General features: G+C 39.8%; 1 protein-coding gene across 1 annotated transcript in view; it reads left to right on the top strand.

The window, feature by feature from the left end:
• Dnah5 (dynein axonemal heavy chain 5) overlaps positions 1-16,077 on the top strand; it is a 245,756-nt gene that overhangs the window by 56,287 nt on the left and 173,392 nt on the right. The window contains exons 5-15 of the mRNA XM_075975800.1: positions 30-251; positions 743-880; positions 2,057-2,233; positions 3,512-3,625; positions 4,403-4,510; positions 5,824-5,946; positions 6,549-6,764; positions 9,358-9,465; positions 13,310-13,395; positions 13,896-14,217; positions 15,184-15,390. Of these exons, the coding sequence (XP_075831915.1) occupies positions 30-251; positions 743-880; positions 2,057-2,233; positions 3,512-3,625; positions 4,403-4,510; positions 5,824-5,946; positions 6,549-6,764; positions 9,358-9,465; positions 13,310-13,395; positions 13,896-14,217; positions 15,184-15,390 (1,821 nt within the window). The remainder of the gene's footprint in view (positions 1-29; positions 252-742; positions 881-2,056; positions 2,234-3,511; positions 3,626-4,402; positions 4,511-5,823; positions 5,947-6,548; positions 6,765-9,357; positions 9,466-13,309; positions 13,396-13,895; positions 14,218-15,183; positions 15,391-16,077) is intronic.

The following is a 16,077-nucleotide window of genomic DNA, read 5'->3' as shown; positions in this document are numbered from 1 at the left end:
ACAATCCAGGATGATGAAATGTTTTCCAGGAGGTGAGCTTTAACATGCTAGACACTGCAGATGGGGGCCTGCTAAACAGCGTGAGGCGTCTGCTCTCAGACATCTTCATTCCAGCTCTCAGGGCCTCCAGCCATGGCTGGGGAGAGCTTGAAGGACTACAGGATGCGTCCAGCATTCGGCAGGAGTTCCTGAGCTCTCTGGAAGGTTTTGTGAGCATCTTGTCAGGTGCACAGGAGAGTTTGAAGGAGAAGGTAAGAAGGAGTGAGTGGCTTGTTAAAAAAACAATCAGATTCTCCACAAAACAGAATAGGAGGGGTGAACCTCTTCTTACTTGGGCTTTACTTTACTGCACTGAAAAAGTCCTGAAAGTGTTTGCAGGTAATTTTAGTGTCTTCTTAGGATGTGACTGTAGCTTGCTTGAAATACAGTATGCATGGCTTAATGCTCTTGGTGTCTTGGCGACTATTTCTAATTTTCTTATTAACTTCTTTATTTTACGATGTATTGCCTCGAAGACAGCCTTCAAATCTCACCTCAAAATTTTTTTGTAGCACTTAAGACGTAGCAAAGAGTAGGTATTATTATTGTTCTCATTATTATTAGGTACCATTCCTTCATTGAGTGGTCAAGGCAGTAAAGATGTGAAGATGCTACTGAGCTCCATTTAGACCCAAATTGACCAAAATGTGTATAGGGCCATTTATAAACATTATCTTTTTATTGTGCTCTTAATTTTAATTAGGTAAACCTTCAAAAATGTGATATATTTGAACTGACATCCCTGAAGGAACCCGTGGACTACTTGGCTCTAGCTAGTAACCCCGAGACTGTGGAAAAAATAGAAGGTTGTATGAAAGTGTGGATCAAACAAACAGAGCAGGTAATTCCCAGAAACCCTTGCTTAGTCTCTGATGCCACATCCCTGGGGTTGATGCTGGAGAAAGATCCACCCTGGAATTCTCATTGTCCACATATCACAGCACAAGCTCTTAAAAAGATTTCACGTAGCTTCTATTTGTTTGTTTGTTTGATTTTTGAGACAGTTTTTCTTTGGGTAGCCCTGGCTATTCTGGAACTTGCTTCGAACAGGCTGACCTCGAACTCACAGATGATCCTTTTGCCTCTGCTTCCCAAGGGCTGGGATTGAAGGCCTGGACCACCACCGGCTGTAGCTTCTGTTTATGATCATTATGAAAGAGGAATAGGGCTCTCACAAAGCAGAAGTTGGTGACTTTGTTTACTTGAGTGACTAGAAGGTTACACAGGCTAATTCTTCCTGAGAAAACTTCTGTAGACCTGTGGGGGAGGTTCCTAATTCATTATGTCCTTCAAGGGAGAGCTTGAGAATTAAGTATTAACAATATTTTTTAAAGCTGGAGAGATGCTTGGTGGCTAACAGCACTTGCTACATTTGTAGAGGATATAAGTTCAGATTTTAGCGTTCCCATCAAGTGACTTAAACTGCCTGGAACTCCTTCCTGCTTCGGGGAAGCAACACCCTTGTGTGACCTCCCTAGGTCCTGCACTCACTTCCAAATGCCCCTCATGTACACATGAATAAAAACTACTTAAAAAAATTTTGGAAAATTGTAAATGGAGGTGACTGTTCCGCAAACAGCATCTACCTGTAAAATCAACCTGTTCGACCCTTGAAGTTTCTCGAAGTTGTGTTGTTTTGGTTTATGCAGTAAAAGAACAGGTAAGGATGTTACCTGTTCCATGCATATATGCATGGAAGTCATCCCCTGAGTCATTGTCAGGGAGCAACAGTCAACTTAGTTCCTGGTTGAAATTAAAGCAAGCAAGCAAACAAACAAAACTGGATACGTGCTAGGTTAGTCAGAATCCCATCTTTGGAATTGTGGAGTTGAATAAAACACAGGATCCATTTAGTGTAATTTCTCCTCCTCTTCCTCCTCCTCCTTCTCCTTCTTTTTTCCTCCTCCTTCTCCTCTTTCTCTTCCTCCTCTTTCTCTTCCTTTTCCTTCTCCTTTGGCTCATGCATGGTTTTCATACCTCAATTCTCACCCGATTGCTTGTTCTTCTGCATCTACAGATCCTTGCTGAGAACAACCAGCTGCGGAAGGAAGCAGATGATGTTGGGCCCCGAGCAGAGCTGGAGCACTGGAAGAAAAGGCTCTCCAAATTTAATTACCTTTTAGACCAATTGAAAAGCCCGGAGGTGAAGGCTGTGCTGGCAGTGCTCGCTGCGGCCAAGTCCAAGCTGCTGAAGGTTCTTAGCCATTTTGCTGTGACTTAGAATAAGGGCGTAAGAGAGTTCTCCATCCCCAACTCCACAGAGCAATTAGGCGTCGTTTTATCTGAATGAAAATCTTTTAAGACTGGATAATATTAGCCATGTAATTTTGGATACTGTGAATTGACCTTCAAGCTAAAGACATTTGCTGACTGTTATACTTGAATGTATATGTATTATTAGTGAGCATTGCAAATAACTAAGATATAATGTGACCATATGACTGAACATGTACATGTGCATGCAACATGCAATAAATTCAGACAATATAGGCGTAGCAATCATGAAAACTTAAGCCCACAAATATTAGTTTTATACTGCAAAACAAACAATCCCAAAACTCATTAGCTAAAAATCAGTATTTTTACCCAAAGCCAGGAACTGGGGTGTAGCTTAAATAGGTGCCTCTGACTCAAGGTTCCTTTGAAGTTGCATCTGGACTATTGACTAGGTTCACACAGGAAAGGCCTGCTTCTGTGTTTGCTCAGGACATGGCTGCTCTTTGTTGGCTAGAGGCATCCTTCAGTTCTTACCACAAACACCGCTCCACAGGCAGCTGATGGGGTACCAGGCTTCCTTTAAAGAGAACTAGGAACTGTGTAAGAGGGCACCCAACGTAGAGGCCACAGTCTCAAGCTTCTCCTGAGATTGACGTGGCGTTGCTTTTGTCATAATAATAAATAATTAGCAGCAAGTCACTAGACTTTTCTTACATTGTGTGTTTTAGAGGAATGTCACACTTTGTGATACAATACAGTTTAGAAATGCTACCATTAAGATTGGGATACAACAAATTCAGTGTGTTATATTCTCTTTAATTGTTAGGTATCTTTCTATTTTAATGTCTTGACAAATAGTTGATAGTTAACAAATATTTGTTAGACCGCCAAATGGACACAAGTTTAGGGCCCTGGGGAAAAGGGAAATCAGGTTATAAAGGAGAGAATATGGAGAACATGAGCTTGAGACACAAAGCTAACTGCTGGCTACGGAGCAGGAGACCGTGACTTTAAAGAACTGTGCTACCCTGTAGTGCTCTGTGCTTGAGTATTCAAGAGAAGTCTGGAGATGGAAGCCTTTGAACATTTAGTTAAAGATTTTGCTCTTCCATATCTTTCTAAGATTCATGTTTAAATGCAGGAGGCAAAGAGCAAATGAAGGCGATTAAGGGATGGGAGGTGATGTTTAGTGGCTCCTACTTTGCAAGTTCCTCTGGGAATAGTTGTGTTAAAATTGCTTTTGTGTTGTGCTTAGGTTTGGCGGGAGACAGACATTAGGATCACTGATGCAGCAAATGAAGCAAAAGACAATGTCAAATATTTGTACACACTGGAGAAATGTTGTGACCCTCTGTACAGCAGTGACCCTGTGAGTTAAGGTTTCTGTCCCTTACGACCACTGGTGACCTTTTCTGCACTAGCAGAATGGAGTGCTGGGTTTTAGCTGATATATTTCTTGGAAAGGTCTTAGAAATCTCATATTCTCAGGAGTATATTCACATAGTTTTATAAATATCTTATGTCCTCATCTATCTATCTATCTATCTATCTATCTATCTATCTATCTATCTATCTATCATCTATCTATCTATCTATCTATCTATCTATCTATCTATCTATCTATCTCTATCTGTCCATCCACCCACCCCATCTATCTATCTATCTATCTATCTATCTATCTATCTATCTATCTATCTTCTATCTATCTATCTATCTATCTATCTATCTATCTATCTATCTATCTATGTTGTATATTTAAAAATGCTATATTTTATTACATTTCATATTAAATATTGAAGCTGATATTCTAGATTATACCCCAAAGAACTATGGGGGAAGTCATTCATTGATGTTCTAAAAAAACCTGTAGCTTTAGGAAATTTCTGCTTGTGTACATTATAAAACCAACTGTTAGCATAACCCACTGTCATGGAATTAAGCCTTTTGTATTGAAATAAATTTTGATTTACCTCATATGACTAAAACAACAAAAATGAACTTATTGTAAAATATGTCTGTGTGAAGCATCAGGTACTGTTTAAGATTTTTTTGTTAACAATAAAACTTTATTTTAATGAAAATAGAGTGCTCAAACTATCACAATCAGACTTTTGCTTAACTTGACATTTCCTGGAATCTCTTCCAGATAAGTATGATAGATGCTATCCCTACACTTATAAATGCAATTAAAATGATCTACAGCATCTCTCACTACTATAACACCTCTGAGAAGATCACATCTCTGTTTGTAAAGGTGAGTGCACAGCAGAGAGTTTGTGGTCACCTAGCTGCCAATGGCCAAATTTTGGATAGGTAAAATCTTTTAGTTTGGCTTGATCTATTATCTGTGCACTTTATATTTAGGAGGGCTTAGTTTGTCAATGGATGTAGAATTAAATTCATGTGACAGGTAAACAAACCATTGTTTTATTTACAACTTTAGCAAACAAACCATTGTTTTGTATTTGCTAAAATAATTATTCTATAGTTTTATGTATTAAGAACTAAGATTCTTTTCAGAATTTTCCTATATGATTTCTAGCCTGTCATTATCTCCTACTGTGCCAATTTTAATCAAGAAGAATGCTATTAAGCCAGTTATGGTGGCTCATGGCTGTAATCCTAACATTTCAGAGGTGAGAGGATTTCTGTGGCTATTTGAACTGGAGAGTTACTTCTAGGACAGCCTGGGCAACAGAGTGAGATCCTGTCTAAAAAAACCAACCAATTGATCAAACTAACAAAAACTGCACAAACCAAACCAAAAATAAAACAAAAGCCCAATGCCCCTTAAGCTCCACCCAACAAGAATATAAGGAAAACTTGCTATCCTGTCTTTATCTTTCATACGGCAGGCCTACATTTGTTTGATGGCACACTTATTTGGCTGTGTTAATACAATAGTAACCATGGTAATAAGATACAATATTTTGGAATCCCACAAAGTAGTTAAAATGATCCTGCCCCAAACCACAATAATGTTTAAACTGTAAGACCACATTCTGACTTATAGGCATTTTAAATTAGAGGGAATATTTCCTTGGTAAATGAGACATAAAAGTCCATTTGTGTGATTGGTATTTTATGTTCTATGTGAAACTACTAGTGACCAGAAGCATCTTATTAAAGACATTTTCAGGTAGCACAAGAGGAGAAGAAATTGTATACTGACTCTCAGCTCCCAACACAAACATAGTCCTAAAATCAACGGCAGCAACACACGACTAATATTGCTTTGCCACACCCTCACTTCCAAGATTTATTCATTTTGATTTTATGTATATAGGTTTTTAGCTTGCAAGTATGCTTGTGTACTGTGTGCATGCTTGGTGCCTTCATATGCTGGAAGAGTAGATCAGATCCCCTGGACCTGGAGTTCCAGACAGCTTTTAGTCACCATGTTGATTCTGGCTGTATTAGAGGTCAGAGTTGTGAGGGAAAAGCAAAGTCGAAGATGAAGGTCACAGACGGTGGATTCCGAGAGGAAGAAGACTCAAGGATTTGATTCAGGTTTATAGTTCCTCAGAGTTTTATGTACCTAACATTATTTTATTGGAAACATTCCAGGTGACGAATCAGATGATATCTGCCTGTAAAGCCCACATCACCAACAATGGGACTGCCACCATCTGGAGCCAGCCTCAGGACATTGTTACACAAAAGATATTGTCTGCAATTCAACTCAAGCAGGTAATGGCTAGTTTAGGCTGGTAGTGTGCTCCTACGTCTTGTGTTTTATGTTGCTTTTCTGAGGCCAAGTTAAATCATTTGTCAATGATATTTTTGGTAGCTAAACAGAATAGCAATTGTTTTATTTTTAAAAATAACTTCATTGTTAAGAAAATTGAGCATTAATAAACCTTCTGAGAATGTATGTCCATTTATTCCCCTAAAGTTCTTAGATGCCCTGGTGACTATGATCAGTTTTCTTCAGGCATCCTATAGACCAATGGGGAGATAGACATAAAGCGATTCTGTTACTGAAATAGTGGGACCATGGAGGAGAATACACAGGTTTGAGTTGCAGTAGGAATAATGGTTTGTTGGAATAGACGATCAGAACAGATAATGGTTCAGATGGATGGCTAAATGCATAGGAATACAAGCATGAAAAGATGGGGATTTTCGGACCAATTCTGCTGTCACCTTCAGTTGAGAAATCAGATGAATTCCTTCCTGCCCCCCCCAACCCTGTTCCTTCCTTATTAGGGGTGAACCCAGGTTGTGTAGACGTAAGTAGGTGTTCTATCCTGGGCCATACCTTCCTTACGCTCTTTGCTTTGGGCCGTCAGGGGTATCAGTCCTGCTTTCACGAGACAAAACAAAAGCTGAAGCAAAATCCAAATGAAAAACAATTTGACTTTAGCGAGATGTATATTTTTGGAAAATTTGAAACTTTCCATCGCCGTCTGGCCAAGATAATGGACATCTTTACAACCATCAAGACATACTCAGTTCTGCAAGATTCCAAAATAGAGGGGTTGGAAGACTTGGTCACTAAATACCAGGTATTATACGTTTAAATTCTGTTCTCTGTGAGTGCCCATAACTGAAGTTACATATTTTACAAAACAGTGATATTTAGACAAATCATCTGTATATAACATAAAATATGTTTGGGTTCTTTAATAATAGAGAGATTGTATTTATTTGAGAATTGCATAGTGAGGCTAGTACATTCTCTTCAGGTGTGTGGTTGTAAGGGTAATGTACCAGTGGTTTCAAGTTACTCATCTTTAAGAAAAAGCATTTTCATTACTAACTCTTAAAATACAATTTTCCCTTTTAAAAATCAATTTATTATAAAAAACTTGCAAATAAATAAAATCAGTACACACTGAAATTAGTGAGACCCAAAGTCATACAACTTAATGAACTTAAATATAATTAGAATTGGAAATTGGGATGGAAGCTGTGGAGCTTCACATTAGATTTTACGCATTCAGTATTAAATATATTCTGTGCATTTATTGGCCTCCAAGACCCAAACATTCCTGGCATAATTAGAACTAGAAAACCGCTTAGCCTTGTATCTTCTTTCATAACTCATGTTCATTGCCTGTATCCACTTCTTCCTCATGCCCCTTTATTCAGATTTTCTTATTCTCTTTTATTATTTCTTGACTCATGCAGAAATAGTTTATGAAGAACATTCTATATGTCAGACACTATTTGATTTGAGTGACATTTAACTATCTGAATACATTTAATTTGTGTACATGTTAAAGATATATAAAGAACTAGAGCCAGTGTCATGGTTTAGCATGCAGAAGTGTCTGCTGTGCAAGCCTGAGAGGCTGAGTTTGATCCTCAGAACACATAGGAGAAAGAGCTAACAGATTCGTAAAGGTGGTTGTTAGACTGCTGCCGGCAGGCTGTGACAAGCACTAATCTGCATTCACATGTATGTCTATCAAACATACATATGTATATAAGCTATAGAATAAGAGATCACGGAGTTCCCAACCCCAGGTGGTACATCCAAACATAGCCCTACACCTAAAGTCAGGGGAAGAGGGCGCAGAAGACTGTAAAGAGCCAAAGGGCCAGATACCGCCAGACAGTGTTTTTAGACATGACCAGGATATGGAAGCTATGTAGTCTCAACAATGTGGTTGCCTAAACAAGACCTACATAATGGCCGTGGCAGTTGACAATGCCAATGTGGCTGAAAAAAATCTTTCAAGGCCCCACTTTAGATGAAGAGCTACAGTCAGTCAGTGGTTGCCGAGAGAGAAAATCAGTCTTCCCCAGCGATGAGACCCTGAGAGGTTGTCCAGTTCCAGGGGGTCAGCCCTAAATATAGGTACACATGAACAACACGAAGTGGGCTGAGTAGGTGTGTGACACACTCATACTACACACACACACACACATGACCTGAGCAGGTGTATGTGACACACACACAGATATGTAACAATAATAATTCCAGAAGAAAAGATCATAAATTTGAGGAGAGTGGGAAGGAACTTGGCAGGAGTTGGAAGGGGGAGAGGGCAGTGTGGAGATGTAAATAGCAGTATGCTATATGAAATTCTCCAAAATTGAATTAAAAAAGGAACATATGTTGAAAGAGTTAATTAATGCAGCTTCTCCACATTCGTCTTAAACATGTCACACACTGCATGCACGCTCCCAGTTTTCACGGGTGAATACTCCTGTCTGCATGGAAACAACAGGGAAAGGGTGTTGTTTTCACTAGCAGACCTGACTCTAGAAGTTAAGTAGCTGGTGCATTTGTTTGTATGTTAAGAGATCTGAAGGATGCCTAAGTGGAAATGACTTTGAAGAGAAGATTGTGGGAAAAGGCACAATAGTCCTCATAAAAATGATATGCCTTTGTCAATAATGCGGGGCTCTGAGTTTGAGGACGGCTTAGCACCTGGCTACAAATGATCACAAAGCGTGACTGCTCATCATTCCGAGCAAACAGAACTTCTGATAATAGTGTTTTCAAGGAGATGAATCCCTAATTTATACTTTCCTAGTCACGGACTGTAGTTCTACAGGAGAGCAAAAAAAAAAAAAAAATTAATCCCAGAGCATTTGAAAGTGGTAGACTGTGTTTGATGTCTCATTTAAAGTACCTGATTTTGGAGATGACATCTCTTCTGTGGGTATCGCAGCACCCCCATTTTCTTCTTATCTGGTTTTTATTTTGTTAAAGTCTTTTCTAACTATTCTTTGCAATTATTTAAGCCTTTCAACAAAAATAACATTTCATTAAATTCTACTCTGGGCTTTGTTTTAGCTCATTTCAGATGTAATTAATATATAAAACTAATATATAATTAATATATAAAATTAATATATAAATCACCTGCTTATATTCACATGTGAATTATTTAATTGTATTTGTCCAAACTATCTTTAAATCCATGAGATAATCTTTCCTGGCGACTCCTTTGGATGAAGGATGGTGACGTTTTACTGTGTTCAAAACAAATAGCACCGAATCAATGAGAGACGTAGAAAATCAGGTTCCCTTTAAACAGACATCTTCTCAGGAACCATTTTTATAAAGTTCTGCATTTAAAGGCTACAAGTCACGAGGACTGAAAGGATAATGAAACTCTGCCTCATGTCTTCCATCTATTTCAGGATATTGTTGCTGCCATAAAGAAGAAGGAATATAATTTCTTAGATCAGCGGAAAATGGATTTTGACCAGGATTATGAAGAATTTTGCAAGCGGACTAATGACCTTCATGTAGGTTGCGTGGTAAAATTCCTGGAGACAGCCACATGATTTTGCTTTCTTTGTCCTTGGTGATGCTCTGATCATCATTCCCCATTCCGCAGGCAGAGCTACCTTCATCACAGGGTGGCTGGCAGCAATCGCAGCCTGCATTTTCTGATTTCAGATGAATGACGGAGAGCTCCTTTCCCTGGATTAAAGGGTCATAAATACAGCTCGGCTAATGACTCGTAATCATAGACTTCTGTGCGTCTTCCGTGGTAGTTTTTAGGAAGTTAACTTTCATCTTCTGTTGAAATGCTCTGTAGCTTCATTAAGTTGTGACATTGGTCTCCCTTTGTTACTACGGCATATTGATGATTATGTTCACGGGTAGTAACCTAACAGGCTGCCAGCTGTGCCTGGTGGATTCTAAAGGCAGGGCTGTAGCAGGCCTTAGAAATCGTGGTGCTGGGTCCCTCTTGGTCTCAGTTGCAAATTTCTTTCCCATCATCTTTACTCATTACAGACCAGCCATCCTGATGTTCAGCCCTGGGCAGCACAGCCTCCATCAGCACCCGAGAACACACAACAGAAGCAGTCCAGTTTCAGTTTTCCCGGGGATAACTATAAGGATAGGGGTGCACAGCTTGGAGCTTATCAGCTGTGGGGTCATGTGATAAACAAAGGATAGGTGGGACAATCATGGAGGATCTTTGTTTTTAAGAAATGGGAGTCAGGGAGGCCGAGGTAGGAGACAACTTGGTAGCTATCTGATGTATTAATATGCGGAGATCGTTCATCCATAGGAGATGTAGGTGTCCATCTTTCCTTATGGGAACGCAGTCAGGCTTGAGAGACAGCGCAGGCCATGAAGTGCTTTCCTTGCAAACATGAGGACCTCAGTTTGAACCAGAACCTATGTTAAAAAAAAATCTAGGTATAGTGCCATAGGCTTGTAAGCCTAGTGGTGGGGAATGGAGACAGGAGCATCTCTTCGTGAGTTTTAAGCCAATGAGAGATTTTTGTCCCTGAAAAAGGTAGATAGTTACTGAAGAATGACACTAAAAGTCATCCTCCGATGTTTGAATTGAAAAGCACATCTGTGCGTGCATTGTACACACAGCAGCCTGTATACATACATGCATATGCCCTCACACACATGACTATGTGCACACATGAACACACACATGACTATGTACACACAAACACACACATGAATATGTGCACACACAAACACACACGACTATGTACACACACAAACACACACATGACTATGTGCACACACAAACACACACATGACTATGTGCACACACAAACATACACGACTATGTACACACACAAACACACACATGGCTATGTGCACACACAAACACACACATGACTATGTACACACACAAACACACACATGACTATATATATATACACACACACACTTACTTTTTCCTGAGGTAAAAGTAAAATGGCCATTCAGCTACCCCTTCCCAATGAGGGTCTGAACTACATTCGTACATAGAGAGGAAATGGTGTGAGGAGTTCAAGTGGAGTTTTGGGTGACATGAATTCAAGGAAGAAGGAGCTATCAGAAAGTGCTGGATGCTGTATTTTATGTTTGTAGATTAACTTAGTAATCATCACAATCCTAGCAAGTCACTGCTCTTGCTGCTCTCATCCTTCCGAGGAGGAGCAGAATGGCTGTAAGTGGCCCGTTCAAGTCACACAAAGAACAAGTGGCAAGGTTGAAGCCAATCCCTGACAATTTGGCTCTAGCGCACAATATCTGAATTCTCAAGTCATATGGTGTGTTTCCTTTGATGAGAAGGCACAGGTCTCATTAGAATTTAAACAATGACCTATTTGGCGGCTAATTCAGATATAAGGACAGTGGATCCCACTTCTTCTTGTTGTAAACTGGTAGACTGTAGTTGACTGTTGTCATGCCCTCCATGGCCCACATCCTACAGTCAAGCTCCCATCTGTGTTCCTCTCAAGAGAGTCTCTTCATTTGTCGCAGTAGTTCCTCCGTAGCTGGTGAGGGACGGTGAGCATCTGGACGCAGGGGTCATTTCTTGTCTCAATTTTCTAAAGAAGCGGCCACTTCCCTTTGCAGTGGTGGATTGGGCTTCTGTCCTGCAGATTGTGGAAGAAAAAATAAACACTCCCTTGAAGTAGGTTTGACCTCACCACTCTCAGACAGATCAGTGATACAATGGAAACGTGAATGTGCTTTAAGTTAGAAAAGAGGGATGTTACAGCATCAAAGGGGAAGGGGGAGGGTGGCTGTGACATCAATAATGGTGATGGAGGAGGGGAAACAATCAGTTATAAATCAACAGTATTCTGATACTGTGTTTGAAATGAGAATTAAAAGGTAAAAAAGACCTACAGAAACTTATGGGGGAGGAGACAGTTTACAAAACATGCATGGAACTTGATCATTCCTGTACCTCAAAGGGTGTGCACCGGGGAGGAAATCACACTGTGTTTGTCTGGGGTTGAGAGCTCCTCAGAGAGGAGGCCATGACTCATGGCAGTGATTTCCCAGCAAGGGAGGTGGGAGTGAGCAGGAGCAGAGGCAGGAGACTTCTCACAGAGCTGAGAATGTGATTGCAGACTTTCTGGAGTCAGGTGTTAAAGCATTAGATCATGTGCTAACTCTTGATCTCCCTTTGCTTTTCTTCTATGTTAAAATGAATAAAGAGTTTTTTAGAAAAAGAATTTCATACATAAGTACCATCTTTACATAATCTCATCCCTCTCCTTCCCTTTCAAATTATTAACTTCTTTTGTTTTATATATATGTATATGTGTATGTATGTGTGTATGTATATCTGTATATACAACCTGTTGAGTCCATTTACTGTTGCTCTAATATGTGTGTGTATATATACATGTACACATACACACACACATTTAAAGTTCAGCATATGTCCACGTCATCTTCTATGATATAATCATATAGACAAAAACGGTCCAATTCTGAATTTGGATTACTGGGTAGTCCACATTTGACTTCTCCATTCTGTTCTCCTTCTCATTCCCTTAACCAATCCAATTTCACTCTGTCTTTGAAACTAATCCATTCTCTTAAATTCAACCCTTATCTCCTTAAAACTGGGGTAAAAATATCCACATTCCCCATACTCTGGGTGGAGTGGGTGGAGTGGATGGATCTCAGGGACAAGGATTAGGGGGTTTATAGGGAAAGAATGTGGGGGTTCAGAGGTCCAGGGATGGTTGGGATCATAACTCTGCTGGTGAGGAGGTGGAAGCCTCTGATTCTGTCCTGACTTATGTCCATGCTGGCACTAACAATAGCGAGAGAAGCCACGTATTGAAGCAGCACAGGTGGGTGGTTTCACAGAAGCAGCGGTTCCACCAGGCAAGGAAAACCCTTTTAACAATAAAAAGTGATACAATAGTTTCTTTGTGTTTTATTTAACTAAACTTACATTTAAATAAGAATCTTAACTGACTCTTGGATCATTAACAAATATATTATGTTTATTTTTCGTGCAATTCTTTTAGGTGCAAAATTGCTCAATAGTAAAAACTGTCTGCGTTTCTTTGGACAGTGAGGTCTCCATTTCTGGCTTCTGGACATTTCATTTCCCTTTGAGCTTACTAAATTTTCTGTTACATCTCCCACCCATTAGAAACAGTGTAAGGAATGTAGGTCTCTTTTCTTCTACTGCTAAATAGAAAACCCTCACTATTTCTCAATACAGTGGCGTACATTGTTAGTTTCAGTCCCTGGGAGACACAGGCAGGAGGGCTGTCGATTTCAGTTCAGCCTGGTCTCATAGAGTGACCTCGTCTCGAAAGAATATCTCAGCGCTAATTTGTTGTTCATGACGGAGTTTTGTTCTGTTTTTAGAATGAGCTGCAGAAGTTCATGGACGGCACATTTGAAAATACTCAGAGCATCAGGCGAGCTCTAAGCACGTTGAAGAAATTTGAAAGGTAAAGATTCGAAATAGCTTCCCAAGTCCCGTCTTCTAAACTTGGGATAATGTGGGCACAGTTTAGCTTCTTTTTATAGCTTATCTTTTATTGTAATTATAACTCTTATTATCACTTCGCATTCTAATGGGAAGAAAAGCCTCTCGACAGTCTGAGTCACAAGGTCACAGGTTTTAAGTTTTTCAGAGGCTTAACAGGATTAATTCCTGGAAGGATTAAGGATTTGCTTCATTTCTGTCAATAGAGAATTCTCTTAGCTTTGAAGTAGCCTGTAGCTGCCTGTAGTAATACCGCCTAATGTCTGAATAATTCGAGATAATTCTTCCCAGGTTAGCAATTTTGCCTTGTAAGGATTGGTGCTATTTTGGTTCTTTAAATACACTGCACAACTACTTCATAGCTTTCAGTTGGCATGTCTTACAATGGATGTTAATAAATAAGATTAGTACATATATTTTTTTCATTAATTCAAAACTTTGTACTTTTTTCCCCCCAATCAGATTGAATATACCTAACCTTGGTATTGAAGAAAAATACCAAGTAATTTTTCAGAATTTTGGGACTGAGATCGACTTGATTTCTAAGCTGTATACGAAACAGAAATATGATCCCCCTTTGGCTCGGAACCAGCCTCCCATCGCTGGGAAGATCTTGTGGGCCCGGCAGCTGTTCCATAGGCTGGAGCAGCCAATGCAACTCTTCCAGCAGCAACCCTTGGTGCTGAGGACCGAGGAGGCCAAGCCAGTGATACGCAATTACAACAGGATAGGCAAGGTCCTCTTGGAGTTTGAGGTCCTCTACCACAGGGCGTGGCTTCAGCAGGTGAATTCCTGAATGGGTGCTCCTTAAGTGGTCTCTAGTGTCCAGACAGAGGGAACCCTTTCCTAGAATTTGACAGGGACATTTTAGAAATCAGTTTGATTGAATATAAGAAATCGAAGTGTATAACATAACCATGAAAGAAAATAATTATTAATATTGAAAAAACCCAGTAACTTAGGTAATAGTAGCTCATGATTTAACTTATAACATCATAAATGAGAACACATAGCATTTCACTACTCTGTCAGTAGGGTTTTTTCTTTATGCTTTTAAAAATTTAGTAAAATACTGCTTGGGGGTGTAGCTTAGTGGTAGAGCATTTGCTTAGCATGTCAGCAACACACAAACACACACACACACACACACACAGAGAGAGAAAGAGAGAGAGAGAGAGAGAGAGAGAGAGAGAGAGAGAGAGAGAGAGAGAGAGAGATCCTGAATGTATTAGCAAATATAAGTACGTCTGTCAAAAGAAGTCTTGGGTTTTAGTTGGTTGTACCAGCATTTAATCAAGCTATATCCAACCAACACTTGTGTTTCTTTGTAGATAAGTAAGAAGCAATGAGAAGCAATGGTTGTATAGCTGTATCCACTTAGTTTCTAGATAAATAAAAACTGAGTTTAGTTGGGTTTGTGTAACCTTTATTAGTACATATAACTGATTAGGCATAAGGACATCAGGGAGCTAAATGTGTCTTTCAAAATCTTCTAGGCTACTGTCACATGTAAAGTCTCAAGAAAGAAAAAAAATGCACTTGGTTGACTGTGAAATATCACCACCAAGACCTGAAAGCTGGTTTCTGAGAGGGAATTTAGGGGTAGAGTGAGTGACCCTATTGCTGGGATTACACAAGGTCAAGTCCAAGAGAGATACTGAATGAGTATTCACCGAGTCTCAGGAATGGTTGGGCCAGATACTGTGTACACATTGCATCTGACAGTAAAAGTATTGACCTCCTCCCACAGGTCGAAGAAATCCACATGGGTCTTGAGGCTTCTTTACTGGTGAAGGCTCCAGGCACAGGGGAATTGTTCGTGAACTTTGATCCTCAGATATTAATCTTATTTAGAGAAACAGAATGCATGTCCCAGATGGGTCTGCCAGTCCCACCATTAGCAGCTGCCCTCTTCCAGAAGCGGGATGTGTACAAAAAGAACTTCAGTGATGTGAAGGTATAGTACTTTTATTTTCCCATTTCTGGATGTTTCTAACATACATTAACTATTTTCTCTTTTTTTTAAATACTTGTTTTGGTGTGCATACATGCACCTATGTGTGCAATTGCACACGGAGACCCAAGGTTGATGCCCACAATCATCTTTATCACCCTACCACCTTATTCACTGACTCTGGGTCTATGAGTCAAACCCAGATCTCATCAATATGACTAGTATCAATGGTCAGCTTGATCTGGAGATTCTGTCTCTACCATCTGAGGCTGCCCTGTTATGTGGGTTTTTAAGATCTGAATTCTAGATCTTATGATTGAAAGTTGTCTTACCTCTAAGTGTTTCAGGAAGTCACTGGAAGATTTTTGGGCTGGAAAGTAAGGCACAGTCTCATTTACAGACACATAATCCTTGCTGCTTGCTGGCAAAGCAGAAATTTTGCACTTTGATTGGGATAAGAGTGTTAGCGAGAAGCCAATAATTTCTTGCATTGATGAGAATGGTGAATGAGGTTAGTAACTTGAGCTAGAATGGTCACAGAGTTTGTCAGACAAGTAAAGGTTAAGAGGGAACTCAAGAATAATTGAAATGGGAGCTATTATGGATGGCCAGGTAGCTTGTATTCTATACTCCCCACACCCCATGCAGGGGACTTGACTGTAATCTCATTTATGGAGGAGATAAAGACTT

This window comes from Microtus pennsylvanicus, chromosome 6 (genome assembly GCF_037038515.1).
Source record: "Microtus pennsylvanicus isolate mMicPen1 chromosome 6, mMicPen1.hap1, whole genome shotgun sequence".
Classification (NCBI taxonomy): Eukaryota; Metazoa; Chordata; class Mammalia; order Rodentia; family Cricetidae; genus Microtus; species Microtus pennsylvanicus.
Note: the sequence above shows the minus strand (reverse complement) of the source record. Positions and strands in the feature narration are given on the sequence as shown.